This window comes from Eleutherodactylus coqui, chromosome 1 (assembly GCF_035609145.1).
Source record: "Eleutherodactylus coqui strain aEleCoq1 chromosome 1, aEleCoq1.hap1, whole genome shotgun sequence".
In the NCBI taxonomy this organism is placed as follows: Eukaryota; Metazoa; Chordata; class Amphibia; order Anura; family Eleutherodactylidae; genus Eleutherodactylus; species Eleutherodactylus coqui.
The window spans coordinates 379,912,186-379,928,229 of record NC_089837.1 but is presented as its reverse complement, the minus strand read 5'-3'; the positions used below and the strand labels follow the sequence as shown (position 1 = coordinate 379,928,229).

Below are 16,044 nucleotides of genomic sequence, written 5' to 3'. Positions count from 1 at the left end.
CTCCCTAGTGTGACAATAATCACTGGTAGAGCTGATCTGGGTCTGCTAAGACCTTGCAGCTCTGCCATGAAAGGGGGCACTTAATCGCTGGGTTGAATAGTGGAAACGGCACTTCCACTTCTATTCTTTGCATAGCACTCATTAAGTGCTATGTAGTCTGCAAAAGAGAAGGCAAAAATGGTTAAAAAACGCTTCCGTCTGCTCTGGTTTTCCGCTTGTCACTGATAGGCAAGTATCTGAATTGCTCCAGCTAGATTTAATCCCGCGTCATATATTTGCTATTGGCAGGATTAAAGCCCAGGACCAAGCGCTACATATTTATGGTGCTTACTCTTTATCGGATTAATCATTAAAAGGAACCTATCATGTCGTTTATACTGCCCTCACTGAGGGCTGCATAAAGAATTAACAGACACGCTGATTTCCGTGGTCTGTCACTTATGGACTACTGTTTTGTAATTTTGGAGAACTTATATATTCAGTGTGCGGCCAGTGATGAGTCCTGCTTATTCATAAGGTGCCATTAACCCCGCTCACCTGCCATGATTGACACTTGTCTTTTCAGATTTTGATGCAGATCCACAGCATATTTTGCGCTGTGGATTTTGATGTAGATCTGCAGCAGATATAAGCCTTTTAATTAACCCTTTCCAATCCACTGTCTGACCTCTGAAGACATTATGATTTAAGGCTGTACAGCTCCGATGTTGGAAGACATTCGTCGGGGTTCTCTTACTGTATATTTCCAGCCTCTCTGCTGTCAGAGCCTATCCAGCGTGTCACCTGATACAATACTGGCTTTAGCTAGCATATAGTGTCATTGTATAACAGCAGAAAAAGAGTAGGCCCCCTAAGAAAACCAAAATACAAATTGGATTGGAAAGGGTTAAAGCGGTGAATTCTGAAATTCCACACCAATTCTGCTACATATGAAGGTACGAATAGTGAGAAATCTGTCAACCATGGCAGCGCGGCGGGGCAAACAGTGCCTCATAAATAAGCAGGATTCATCTCTGGCCCCACTCCATGTACATTCCCCAAAACTACTAAACTGTAGCCTACAATACTGCTGAAATCAGCATATTTGTCACTATTTTATGCAGTACTCAATGAGCACCTCTCAACACCCAGACCCTACTGATCAATACTTCTAATATTGAACTATGACATGTCAGATAATTTTTATACATTTTTAGTTACCCTTTAAATGGGGTTTTCCAGGACTTTAATATTGGTGGATTATCCTTAGGAGAGGCCATCAATATCAGATCAGTCTGACACCCACAGATTAACTGAAAATTGATAGGATTGGTCTTTAGTATCAAAGTCACGGAAAACCCCTTCAAATACGATACATGAAGTAAGGAATGCACTAATGTACAAAGAAGTACGGCAATGATTAAAATCATAATTAGGTTAAACTGATCTTCTTTATCCACACTTGTGCATATGCAATGCATTTAATAATGGCAACTAACTGAATTTACTTTAAGAGCAAGGCTGCTCTCAAGAGAGGAAATCTTCTCGCTTTTCTGATCGATATTGTATAATAAATTGTCCTTTTCTTTGTCCAGTTCTGCAATGGTTTTCTGCAGTATAGTAAGTTCTTCCTTTTGGAGAAGGCATTGGTTTGACTGTTCATCTTGGAATGAGAAATGCAATTAGGAATTAGATAATTAGACAAATAGCATAAATAGTAGTACATGTGAGCAGTAAACAGTCATAAGCCAACCAACCCATCCGAATAAATCAACCTTTGTAATAATTCAATGTGAATTTTTAAGGGAGACTGAGACAAGTGGCAGGAAAAACAACTTTATACCAGCAGTTAGGCCTCATGCATACAATGGTTTTACATCTCTATTTTGTACAGAGCCATTATCGGACATCTACAGAAGTATATGAAGCCTCCACTGTACTGTAACTGTATGAATCTGATGAAAAATCTGTATGAAAACTCGGCATGCCTTCTTATGAAATGGTTGGTATACAGAGGTACGGTAAGGTCTTATACACCTCTATGGAAGATACTACGTACAAAATAATGGTACATTTACACGGGACGACTGTCGTCTAAAGGAGCGCATGAGCGAGTGATGTCACCGCTAGTTGTTTGCGCTCATGCAGAATGTTTAGACAGGCAGATCATTGCTGAGAATCGCTCACTTCTCGCTCAGCACTTCACATTCTATGTGAAACACAGAGAGAAGTGAGTGAATCAGCTATGATTTTTATGCTGGTTAACTAGAACTATCAAAATGGTACACACTGGTCATGTGTTATTTCTTGTTCCTAATATTAACAATGTTATTAATAAAATAACCCGAATATTACAAGCTACAGTTAAACTTATGGAACAATATGCATACTCGGACCATATGCTGTATAAGAATGTATAATCTATCCTTTGTAATTAAAACTGATGTCCACAACCATAATTATACCTGTATGTTATGTTATTGAAAATACCAATAAGAATCACTGGAAAGAAACTAAGTGACAAACGAAAAGTATATGAATGCTGCCCGATGGCTTTGCATTTAGACATAATTATTATCATGCATTTTCATTCGCTTGCACAAATTTTGCGTGACAATTGTTACATGGAGCTGCTCTTTAACCTGACTGCAAAAGGCACCAATATCAGCTTAGTGAGAAGGTGATTAGGAATAATAAAATCTGCTGTAGCCCAGATTAAATTTTTCTTCCTCAAAACATTTTCATTTTTCCTTTTCAGAACAAATAAAGGAAATGATTTATGTTAGCACTTAATCTTACTCGTCAGATTTGCTTGTCGTTTAGCAGAACTAAAAACCAAGCAACCGTTGGCCTGTCTAAATAGGCAATTATTCATCTATAAACGATTGCCTATTTTCTGTGAGTGGAGGAGGGCGGCCGGAAGCGATCTCCAACATGCTCCACCTCCATTTACGGACTGACTATCGCTCCCGTGTAAAGCACAAGAGTGATAGCCGTGAGGTGGTCCAAGGAATGGCTGCTGGGCGCTTATGCGCCGGACAGTTGTCCCATGTGAAGGAACCTTAACCTGAGCTGTAAATAATGGTCTAACTGCCTTTACAATGTAACCTACCTATTTTATTTTCTTGCCTGGCAATTTTCTCCTGTGCCAGCTGCAGTTCATTTAGCTTCAGTGAAAGTCGACGCTGCGCCTCATCTAAGGAGTGTTCCATTTTGTTAATCTGCAATCTGCAATAAAAAATGATCTATACACAAAGTGTCTCTAAAGTAAGTCCTACTTTAATAAATAAATGTATTACTCAGCGGCCAATGAACATGAGAGCTTGTTTTCTGATTTATATGATGCACAGGGATCCAAGGTTTAACCCACATTGCAGCAATTCAATGCGAGTCTTGTGAGTGGATTTGAGGAACCAAGAATTCCCAAGCCATAATTAAGTACGAATGTGACTTGCTGAAATGGAATTCTTCTTCTGCGGTTACTGTGGACTCCACTTTGAAGTGAGACACAGCACAGTCTTCTGTGTTGTGTCGCACCTCAAAGTGGAGTCTATGGTAACCGGCCTCTCCTATCTGGATATGCTGGAAAATTGGTCAATGCCACAACTGAATGAGGACTCTGATGATCATGTCTACCAGCAGAACGGATAAGCACCCCACTTTCACCTTCACGTTCGTGCCTATCTCAACGATGTCCTGTTTCAACGCTGAATAGGAAGAGTGAAAAGAAAAAACACAAGCTGCCTCTGGCAAATAACCCTGAAGAATAGAGTTAGAATAAAGGCATGTTATGCAGAGGCACCAGGCATGTTATGCGGAGTCTGGCAGGAGTTCGGTAACCGCATCGCTGTTTGTCGCGTCACCCACGGGGCTCACAATAAATGGATATGTGGATAAAACCTGGGATCCTTCTGTATCATATAAATCATAAAACAGACTCTCATGTATGTTGGTTGCTGAGTAATACATTTAATAAAAAGGAACTTACTTTAGAAACACCCAGTATGTAAACATACAAACTAACATCATTATCACACTGAACAGGAAATTCTACAAGTTCATGCCCTAAAACCCTTTATTACTGATGTTATTGACTCCAGTTTTGATATGGTAAGGATGGGTTTACATACTAAATGAAAATCTGGCAGCAGAACACAAATAAATCAGCATGTATCAATATGCCAATTTACATTTAGACATGCATTTTTTTCTGTTTCATGTAAGTGTGAAAAATCCCTGAGATTTAGGCCTCATGTCCACTAGGAAATTCGGGCCCACACAGATTCTCCATGCAGAATCCCGCAGCGGGTCCCTCCTTTCCCGCGGACATGACGCCTGAAAATTGATATTACTTACCTGTCCGGACGCTGCGGGTTCCCGTCTGTCGCGGCCGGATCTTCTTTCCTTCTGCCCGGCAGATGCGCTTGGCATGCTGGCAGCGTGCCGCGCGCATGCGCCATGCACTCTTTATTTCGTTTTGAACTCCTGCTCTCCCGCGGCAGAGCAGAAATTCAGCTGCAGGTGTGCAGCCGATCCGGACGGCTTCCATAGGCTTCAATGGAAGCCTGTAGGACCTGCAGAAAATGGAGCGTGCTGCGGGTGATTTCCCGCACGTGCGATCCGCGCGGCAGGGAAAAATGACATCCGCAGGTATTTACTTACCTGCGTGTGTCCAATGCATCCCTACGGCAGCAGATCATGCGTGCAGGACACCCGCGTGGAGCTTGTATTTCTAATTGTCCAGTGGACATGAGGCCTTAGGCAGCTTTCACGCAGCCGAGAAACCACGCTAGGTTTGTGCATTGTGAGACAAGCGCTATCTTTGTGCGTTCCTCGGAATGCAATGGCCGTTGTTTTTAATAGGGCAGGAAAGCACATCGCGTTTCCGAAAGAAAACAGGCGGCTGAAAGCCGCGCCGGAGAATCAAACCCTCACAGAAGTGATGGGAGGCAAAGAAAAACATCTCGCATCCACAGGTACATCACACTTGCATGAGTGTGATGTTGGGCTGATTTCCATGGCCCGATATCACGCTCAGCTGTTTGTAGGTAGCCCTAGGGCTCCTTCACACTGGTGAGAAAATCATGCTATTTTCTTGCGATACGAGAGTGAAAACGCACGATTATGAAACCAATGAATTTGAATAGGTTTATTCTCATTTGCGATGCTTTCACTCCTACGACGCTGCATGAGCAAAAAATGGTAGCATCTTACCGATATCACCAATTGTTTTCAATGGAGCCAGTGGCAGCAGTGTCAGCCCTATTGAAAACAATAGGCGAACATTGCGATCTCCTGCCGTGGCTGTGACAGCCGCCTTGGGGGATTCCTTCAGCTCCGCAGTGATGTGAGGCTGTCACATCCAAAGGTTTCCACATGGTTTAATGGGGTTGGTGGCAGCAAAGCTGGCCCCATTGAAAACAATGGAAGAACATCACGATTTTCTGCCACGAGTGTGACAGCTGCGGCGGGGATGAAGGGAACCCCCACAGTGATGAGAGGCTGTTTCCATGTGAAAACATCTCGCATCCAGGTGTTTTCAGAAGGATTGTGAGGGGATGATATCGCTGTCGCCAGTGCGCAGGAGCCTTTAGGTGGTTTCTCAGGGGCGATAAAATCACGTAATTTTCGGGGGATGTGAGAGTAAGTGAAAAAGCAGATTTATGAAATCAATGATTTTCAATGGTTTTCTTCCTATTAGCGATGGTTTTACTGATGCTATGTTGCAAGAACAACAAATTGTGGCATGCTCTATCTTTCTGCGATGTGCGATTTGTTTTTTTCTTTAAGATCTCCCATGCTTTCCTATGGAGCCTCCTTTTTATCGCATCACAATGCACAAACTTGCATTGCGATGTGATTTTAACATTCCGATTGACTTTCGTGATAAAAAAAATTGCACGTTTTTACCGCTGGAGGCAGCAATGTGATTCAAGATTATTCTAAAAAAAAATATTGCTGACACTCAAAAATTGCAGGAACAAAGGCGTGATTTTCTTAGGCTAGTTTCACATGGGCGATCCCGATTTTGCCGCGAGAAAATTTGAGGTTAAAAATCGCATTGCAATGCATGTTTCATGTTTTGCGATGCGATAAAATAAAAGGCACCATAGAGAAACATTTGCAAATAAAAAAAGGCAAAACGCAGAAAGATAGAGCAGGCTGCGATTTTATGCTCAGTGAAAACGCGAATGAGAAGGAAACCATTGTAAATCATTGGTTTCATAATCTACTGTTATACTGACTCTCGCAACAGGTGAAAACCACGTGATTTTCTCGCCCGTGTGAAACCACCTTTAGTGTATTAGAGTTCGGATTTGTGGAGTAAGCACAACACAAATCTGCACTCTTTCAAGCATGCAGCCCTACTTCTTCATAAAGCCCTGTTCACATAGGGTCCTGTTCTGCACCAATATTTCAGAGAATACTTGTAAATATCCACAGAAAACCTCATTTACATGCAACAGAAATAATCCACACAGCCTCTGCTTTGCTATCTGTATTATTTGGCTTGAAGAACACACATAATCAGCTTCACATATCACATATTTGACAAGTGCTTAACTTATCATTCCATGTAGTAATGCCCTTAAATATCTGTAGGTAAGACATACCTCAGTGAATCACATTCAGATTTCTGCTGTCTCAACTCATCTTTGGTTTCAGCTGCTCTTCTGCTAAGTATCTTGAATTCACTTTCCATAGATGATATGGTGTCCTTCATACAGTACAGCTCAGACTTCTTGTCCATCTGGTCACTTTCTAGCTATGTGAAACATTAAATGAATCCTGCTTAATAATGGAGCACAAATATCTGATAGCAATTGTGAAAGTACAAACCAACCTAATACAGCGCTTTAGGCTTTTAATGAGGTTGTTCCATGAAATTAAAGTGACCCTCTGGTTTCAGGAAAAAATTCTGTCCTGGATGCGGAGGGTGGAGAAGTATCTTATCCGTACTTTATCTTCTCTTCTTGGCCCTTCACTCCATTTTTTCAGGCTTCCAAGAAGAGCATCTATAGTGCATTGGTAGTGTTAGTACTGTAGCTGCCCTGTGATTGGCAAGCAGTGCTCACATGATCAGTGCAGGCCAATCACAGAGCACTTCATAGCATTTATTAGATCACTACAAAATAGTGGCAGCCATAACTGCTGCTCCAAGCACTGAACCAGCGGAAAGGAGGGGCCAGGAAGAGAACATAAAGTACAGGTAAGATACCCCCTCAATCTTTCAGTCCTGGGACAGAATTTTGTCCTGAAACTGGAGGGTTGCTTTAAGTTATTCCCTATCAACAGAATAGAGGATAACAAGCTGATCGGTGGCAGTGATGAATGTGGAGAACCCCAGTTATCTCAAAAAAGGGGTATAGAGCATCCAGCAATGAATGCAGTGGTGGTCGCACATGGTCCCACATACACACCGCTGCTACATGCCAATCAGCATGGACATGTCACTGATAAAACACCTGTATTACTGAAGTGCTTGATCTGACTAGCTGCCTAGTAGTGCCTTTGTTGGTACTACATGTCCTAGATTGCTGCTTACCTGTGCCGCTTTGGACACCAGATGAGGGTTTTTCTGATACACTGCGTACATTACATGATACTAAAGAAGCTCCTGTTCTTTAGAAAGAAGGGGCATAATTATAAGGGATGCGGTTGCACCCCGGCCCAGGAGCCTTAAGGGGCCCATAAGGCCTCCCTTCTCCATATAGGGACCCCAGTACTATTAATAAAGTATTATAGTTAGGGGTCCTGTTCCAGATTTTGAAATGGGGCCCAGAAGTTTTACATTGCACCTCTGTTAGAAAGTGATTTACACCTTCCTCCAGCTACTTATGACTTTAAAATATAAGGACTTGCTTTACTTGTATTAGTTATCGGGATATTTGTTTTTAATCCTAATTTTTTCTTATTTGTGTGCTGATATTTTGGGGACTAAGACATTTATTGATTGCTTTTCATTTTTTTATTTTGGCCCCACTAGGAGACTCAAACATGTGACCCTCTGATTGCTTTTATAATACATTGTTATACTCTTGTATTGCAGTGTATTATGTCAGTATTATATTGACAGGCAGTGAATTCGGCCCTACCTTAGGGTCTAAAAGGTTCACATACATGGCAGGTCTTAGGATCTATTTTAGGTCCCCAGCTGACAGAGCAACCCAACACAGCTCCCTATTGCATTAAGAGGGATCCCATGGGCTTACAGAGACAGCTTCCCCTTGCCTCCATAAAACCAGTTAGTTATCACAGTCATTACTGACTGAGACATCTAAGAGGTTAAACAGCTAAGATTTAAAGACCCATTTACACGGATCGATGATCACTCAAAATTCTCTCTAAAACCATCTTTTGCGCGATAATCATTGTGTTTAAATGCGCAGCCATCGTGCACTTTTCGTGCACTGCTCCTTGATCGTACAATTCAAGCCAACCTAAAAATCATCCTGCTGTCTTATCCGGACTGCACATTGAGTTCTCCATGGGTAGTGATGATAGTATTGTTTAAGCTACTTAACCTGCCACAGAACAATGGAGCTGAATGCAGATAAGAGCCCTTGGGCTATTAACTGCATTCAGATAAAGACTTCATTTGCAAGCTAATAAGCTATTAAGTAGCTGAGTAGTACTTTATTACAAATTGCAGGTCTACCCCAATTATTACTCTCTTGAGGAATACCCAAATGGTGTGTGCCACTAAAAGTTATTCTGTTACTTCCTTTGCAATTAAAGCCCCATTTATACGGCATGAATGTCGGGCAAATGATGACCGACACTCGTCCCCGCATGTACTCCCTCCCGCGCTGTTGCACAGGTGCGAGTATCGTTGGCTCGCAGCGGGATGGCTGGAGGAGATTTTACTCCTCACTCTCCCCGCCCCTCTCCATTCAACTAAAGACTGATTTAGACACAACGATTATTGCTCGAAATTCGCTCAAAACCCATCTTTTAAGCGATAATCGTTGTATCTATCTTGCGCCCGTTGTGCAGTTTTCGTTAAAGATTCGCTCATTGTTCGTCTTTCTATCCACTTAAAATCCATCGTTCGACCGTTTGGTTTTCATTTGGTCAAAATGACATCGTTCAGTGATTTTAGGGGAGTTTTCAATGCAAATACTACACACGATGATACAACGACTGAAAAGCCCGATGTTTTACAACGATTTTTGTTAGGTGAAAAACACCCGTCTTTAAAAGCAAAACCATCGCTCACTTTATCGTTATAACGAATTTTGAGTGATAATCTATGTGTCTAAATGGGGCTTAAAACAGCGGCCGTTCAGTACTGAACGGCTGCTATTTACACTGAACGATCATCGTTCCGGATTTTATGCAGCTTAAACGATGAGCGATGAAACGGAACGGTGAGCGTTCAGTGTAAATAGCAGTCTTCAGTACTGAACGGCTGCTGTGTTATGTGAATGGAGAGGGGGGGGGGGGGGGTCAGAGAGCTAGCGATATTCGCTCCTGTGTGACAGCATGGGAGCTAGTATGTGCGGGGACGAGTGTCAGGCATCGTTTGCCTGTGTAAAAGGGGCTTAACTCTCCTATCTCTGCTTACTATTCACATCTGACATCTCCATTATTTGCATTTTACTCAAGATGTGGTCATCCCCCATAAAATGTAGAACCCCCTGAGTGGGGAATCTGTTGGCTTTACAACCTACTTTATACAGCATTAAAATTTCAATAACACAGTTTGAAACTCAGAAAAGATCAAAGACATTAAAGTTCCCATTTTAACATCATTCTGTCATATAAATGCATACATAATGTAAATAGATAGCTGAGTAACTTGGTAAATGCTCTCTCTTTTATCACGTGCTGATGATAAATTACAGCCCATTTCAGTAGAGAGCTGCAATCACAATTCTACAAGATTTTGATCTCAAATCTCCCAGTCAGCATTTCTCTCTTGTTTGCAGAGCTCCTGTTGATATTTGGTATTCTAGGAAGTTTATTTTGGGTATTAGTGGGAAAAACTGTGGAAGAGCCAAGGAGACATATGATAAATACATCTCAGAATTCTGATTTTTCATCTCAGAATTGCTTGTACAGGACTTACAAGTATTTTGTTTCTGAATCTTAACGGTAAAAAAAAAAAAAAGAGACGCCCATTTAGAAAAAAAACATATTTTTGTTAAATGTACAGTGCAAAAAGAAATCTAGCAAAACATTGTGTTAAAAAGGCTCATCAACTTTTCTATGTAGATTGTATCCATGTAAAATGGATATACAGATTATCCAAAAATTCATAACATTTTTTGTTCTTACTACTTGAAGTGATGATTGTAACTCCTCAACTTTTTGCTCCAGATGGGCTCTGTCACCTATAGCTGTTTCTTGTGAAATCTGTAATGATAGAAAAAGAAAAAACTTGACGCAGCAGGTCTTTAAAACTGCAAAAGCTAGAGGGGTTTACCCATGAATAAAATTTATGTCATATAGATCTTATATGCTATAAATGCCTGATTAGGGGGGAGTTCAAGTGTTAGGACCACCACCTACAACAAGAACCAGTGCGTCTTATCCCCCTATCCAGCAGATATAAAGCTTATGGAAGAAATATCAAAGTGCCACAAGCATATCTTCCAAACAAAGACAAGGAACTGGACATCTCGGCTCTCAGGATTTTGGGGCATTCTAACAGCTGGACCACCACTAATCAGACATTTATGGCATATCAAGTCAATGTGCCATTAAAGCCAACCTTTCAGTAGAGGACATTGCTCTATTAGACGAAAGGCTAATAAAATATTATGCCAATAGGAACTATCAAAGAATGCTCCAACTTTCTGTTAACAGGACACATGTCCAAATGCTGCCCACCCTTCCAGATGTGTGTGCCCAGGAAGGGTGCCATAGCTCCGAAACGCATCTACTTATTATACTGGTTTCAATAAAACAGAGTAATTGAGCTAATGCCCTGATGTCTTGTGCTTCTCTAAGATGGTCACGCCTATGCCCAGGTTTTACTACTGACCAACAGAATCCTCACAAAAAGTCATTTTGTGATAGGGTCACTGTACCTGGTCTAGCTACTTTCTTCATTTTCTATTTATGTCACGTGACCTCTGCCTGAAAAATATCTCCACTTCCTCTGACATCTTGTCTGCGTTTGCTACTTCTCATTAATGCTTCTGACTTCCTGTGAGCAGTGTATGATGGGAGGACAGTAGCGGAAGCACTGTGCTGTATTGCTCATGTGCAGGTCAGAGTGCCGGATGGTCCTGCCTGTCTGCTTCTGCAGCTTCCTCTGAAAGGGAGGTTGGTGCTGGTAAGTTGTAGGACCTGTAAGCTGTGGGCGGAGCTACATCACTGGCCAGTAAACAAGCTCTATGTATGCTGGGAGTTGTAGGTAAAAAGTCTGCTGATGTGTATACTATGAAAATGATTCAGGTGACCACAGCGGTAGATCAGCGGCTGCAAGGGATGAAGAAGAGGGTCCAGCGCGGCAGATAAAAGGCACAGGTTACCACTACTTAGCTGTAACTCCTCAGTTTAGCATTTTCAGAATTTCCATTTTGTGCCTGGAAAACCCCCTTAGTCTGTTTTCACTCATTTAAATTACAGATTCATATAACAAACATTACAGCTCCTACTAGTTATCAACAAGAAATAAAAGGGAGAGAGGCAAGTTGTTCTAAATGCCACCAACGATGAACTAAACATTTTAGATAAACTGTCTTATAAAATAGCAAAAGTCTATTCATTTGATGAGAGCCGTTCAAATGGCAGGATTCTACACTGGCTTGTACACAACGTTCATACTGTCTTTCTCAGTTGATATACTTGCCACATAATGATGGTCCCAAAAAATCTCTTGAAAGTCACATACAACTCTGTTTTTTCTTACAGATTTCAAATGTCGCCCAACAGTATTAGTCACTACTGTTGGGCTGCGAGAAGACTGCTGATAGCCTCAAACTCTGTGCATTATTTTACGCATGCTGATGTAGAAAGTCAGAAATAGGATTTGTAAATGTTCCTATTACCCTCAGCCGTTCTCTCAAGCTGTCTCGCTCTGTGGTCATGCGGCGTAAATCTGAAACTGTACTGTCTCTTTCACTTTCCACACGCTTCAATATGGCTTGAGCTGTTGAACTGGTTTTGGGGGTCTTTGAAGATGACATGAACTCTTTTCGAAGCTTGGTTATTTCTTTCTGTGCCTAACAAATATAAAATTCACTACATGTCAGAAGATAATGAGATGGAAACATTCTATGTATCTGCTATACTAATATAAATAATAAGACATGGCATTAACACTATGGGTTCATAGTGAACTGGCTACACCATACCTTATCATCCAAACTAAATGAATCAGAAACAATGTACAGTAGCTTTGTGAAGTACTTTTTAGTTTGGGAGATCAGATTTGACCTACCGTAACCATCAAAAATACACCATAGAGGAGAGTGGAATTTTTTTTATTGGTTGAATGTTGATGCTTTTATGTGGCTTTGTACATTACACTTATGTTTATCAGGGACTAATCTTTTAAGTTAGGTCTGCTTTTAAATTTTTAGTTTAGGTCTTGGTTTGCTGTTTTGATTATTTTTTATATGCAGCTAAGGCCTCATGTCCACGGGTGGATCAGATTCCACATGCGGAAGCCCGCAGCAGAATCCGACCCTGCCCGAGGCTGAGGACCTGCGTACCTGTCCGGGTCTTTTATTCTCTTCACTGCGGAAGTGTCGGCCGGCATGCTGCCGCACATGTGCAATGGAGTTTGTTATTTTCTTAAACTCCTGCTTTCCCGCGGAATTCGCAGCCCATCCACAAGGCCGCGGATCGGATGTCTTCCATTGACTTCACTGAAAAGGTCCGCAAAACAAATCCGCATACTTTAATTCATGTGAGGATGCCCATGCTTCCCCATGGGTGGTTTGATTGGCGGAGCTTCCGCGCGGGTGATTTTCCGCAAATTATAAAATCTGCGTGTGTCTCCCGTGCGGGAGATCTGCAGATCTAGAAGCCCATAGAGATGCATTAGCATCCACAGGGCAATTTAATGCATGCGGATGTGATGGTTTCCCGGTGAGCAGATCGCACGCACAGGAAGAAATCGCAGCATGCTCCATTTTCCTGTGAATTTTAAAAAATTCTTAGTGTAGAGAAATGGAAAAATAACTTTATTTTACCAGTCAGTTGGAATACTACAATACCAAATTTATATCTTTTTTTTTTTTTTTGCTGTACTACTTTTATTTTTTTTCAAAGATATTTCATTTTATAAAATTATTTTCTGCTGCCATCTTCTGACAGCTATAACTTTTTATTTTTTTTTCGACATAGTTGTGTGACATCTCATTTTGTGCGGGGTGTGCTGTAGTTTTCATTGATACCATATGGTGTACGTATGACTTTTTATTCGCTTTTTATTACATTTTTTCTTGGAGACGTGGTGTCCAAAAAAAGCGCATTTCTGGCATTCTTTTTTTTTTTTGCTGATGACGTTCACAGTGCCGGGTAAATAATGCGTTACCTTCATAGACAGGACTTTTACGGACGCAGCGATACCAAATATGTTTCTTTGTTTTATAATTATGATTTTTTAAATTAGAAATATGCCAAAAGGGGGGACGTTTAAACTTTTACTACCTTTTTTTTTTTTAAATAATTGGTAAAACTTTTTAAACTTAATTTTTACTTTTTTTTAGTCGCCAGAGGGAACAAATTGCGATGTCTTGATTGCTCCTGCAGTATGATGTAATGCCATAGTATTACATCATACTGCGATTGGACAGGCATTCTGACAAGCCATGCCTTGGACATGGCTTGATAGGCATTCTGCTAAGACAGCCCTGGGGCCTTCCAGAAGGCCTCCGGCTGCCATGACTCCTGCACGGCCCACCACGATGAGCCCCTACGGGACCCCGGAACATTGGTGGGATTTAAATGCCGCTGTCAGAATAGACGGCGGCATTTAAAGGGTTAACAGCTCTAATGAGTCACTGGCCTATCGGAGCTGTCACGGGCGGGTGCCGACTGTAAGAAACACCCGATGCTCGCGTTGTATACACACCCCGAAATTGCAGGACGTAACCTTACGTCCTATGTCCCTAAGGGATAAAGTGGATGGTACTCAGCCTTATGTACCAACCCGTGAACAGAGCCTATAATCAACCTCCAATACAACATTAATCTAGAATACACATTAATTTATTCTTTGTTAACAGTTTCTTTAGAATATAAATGAGATGTAGAATTTACCCTCTCATAAAGAATGATTGTTTTATCTCTCTCTGATGTCAGAACTTTGACATTGGCCTGGATTTCTGCCATGTGACGCTCGTACTTCGTGAGCATGTGCTGGAGCTCATCTCGTTCCCGAATGGTCTTCTTGATTTCAGAGTCGAGCTGTAAAAATGAGATTTTTGGACTTGTTATAAAATCTATTTCTTGTCTCATTCTTTGGGGGACACAGATTGAACCGTGGGTATTGCCAATAGAGGGCGGGCAGTAAGCAGAAAAAGTGTTAGCCCCGCCTCCTACCAGCTATACCCCTCCTGCAGGCACCAATCATTTTGTATGCAAGCAGTAGGAGCAACAGAGTAGGGTATGAAAGTTACAACAGGTAGTGTAACATAAAATATTAAGAAATAAACAAACACAGTGAAGAATCATGCGTAACTCGAGGGAAAATACTCCAAGGAGGGAGATATCAAATAAGTCTTACAATAGAAAAAACAAGGCTAGTGCTGTGTCCTCTAATGAAAAACATGAGAAAAAGATTTTACGGTAAGTACAAAAATCTCATTTTCTAGGGGACACAGCTTAGACCATGGGATGTGCTAGAGCAGTCCCAGGGGGTGTGAAAATGATATAATACGACAGTTGGTCAATTACATGGCTGTCTGCAAAATGTGACGACCATTAGGGGCTTCTGATTATATAAAAGTACAAAATAACGAAGAGTGTCAGCAGCACCAGATAAACCCAATCTGGGTAAGGCCACCAAATGCAACAGCCAGATAAGAGTCCAAACCGCACTCCCACAGAAGTCCACGTAATGTAGAAGAAAATCCTGGCAGCATGTAAAGGTGCTATATAAAATGTACTCTTTATTCTTCCATCACACAGAAACAGCAACGTTTTGGCCGAGAGGCCTTTCTCAAGCTTGCACTACAGGCTGATCACGCTCACGCTCATCAGTGTCTTACCTAATTTAATCATGTACAGAAGTCCACCTGAATGCTTATCTTAGCATGAATGACACCTCATATGGTGTCAAAAACCATTGTTGTATCAGTGGTCCAATTAATACCACCCCCACCTGCAGTGAGCTGATCACTGGGGTAGTAGCATCTCTAGAAACCTGAGCAATCAGCTATTATTGCTGGGGAAAAGCTGCTACCGTAGAACTTTTTGCCTGGGTAAATGCAAGATGTGATACGGGCAGACATGGAGGCATACAGGTTCTGAAAGTACTGGTGTATTTTGTCTCCACCACAAGAGTGGGTGGAGACGTGGGATTGTCCGGGGGGAGGTATAGCTTACGTCCACAGCATCTAATTCGCCCCCTGTCTGTCACCTGTCATCCTTCTGGCATGTATGTTACCTGTGTAATCTCCTGTGGTGGCTGCTAGACGCGTTAAGCTCCATAAGGCGGCAGGGATGCTCCCGTTCCCTGCTGGCCTGCCTGCAATGTCCCACGCTGCGAGTGTTGGCGTGCCTGCAATATCCCGGGGCCCCAGATACCGGCCACGCTCTGTGTCAGCCGCTTTGTTCACAGCAGCACTCACAGCCTTCGCTGCTTTCCCCAGCTGTCATGGGCGCCGCTGCCGAGAGCCCGACAGACGGGGAGCGGCGGTGTTAGCAATCCGGGAGCACAGGGACATCCTGGAAGGTTGCAGCAGCCACAGCCACAACTACAGCGTTGGAAGCTGAGGGGCATTACATGTGTGGTAACAAGGTATTACCTGTCACTGTGGCCGTCTCCACCCATGCTTGTGGTAGAGACAAGGTACAACAGTACCGGTTCTGTATGTTATCCTGTGGCATATCGGTCCCTATTTGCTGTAACTGAGCCTCCAGATTGCGCAAACTTGTAGG

General features: G+C 42.1%; 1 protein-coding gene across 3 annotated transcripts in view; it reads right to left on the bottom strand.

Moving 5' to 3' along the window:
- TSGA10 (testis specific 10) overlaps positions 1 to 16,044 on the bottom strand; it is a 49,571-nt gene that overhangs the window by 19,606 nt on the left and 13,921 nt on the right. The window contains exons 6-11 of one of the 3 annotated variants that reach the window (XM_066579044.1): positions 14,203 to 14,349; positions 11,982 to 12,155; positions 10,261 to 10,338; positions 6,594 to 6,745; positions 3,092 to 3,207; positions 1,479 to 1,642 (exon numbers count right to left, since the gene is read on the bottom strand). In XM_066579044.1, coding sequence (XP_066435141.1) covers positions 1,479 to 1,642; positions 3,092 to 3,207; positions 6,594 to 6,745; positions 10,261 to 10,338; positions 11,982 to 12,155; positions 14,203 to 14,349 — 831 coding nt within the window. The remainder of the gene's footprint in view (positions 1 to 1,478; positions 1,643 to 3,091; positions 3,208 to 6,593; positions 6,746 to 10,260; positions 10,339 to 11,981; positions 12,156 to 14,202; positions 14,350 to 16,044) is intronic. The other 2 variants (XM_066579051.1, XM_066579057.1) reach the window with 2 other exon arrangements.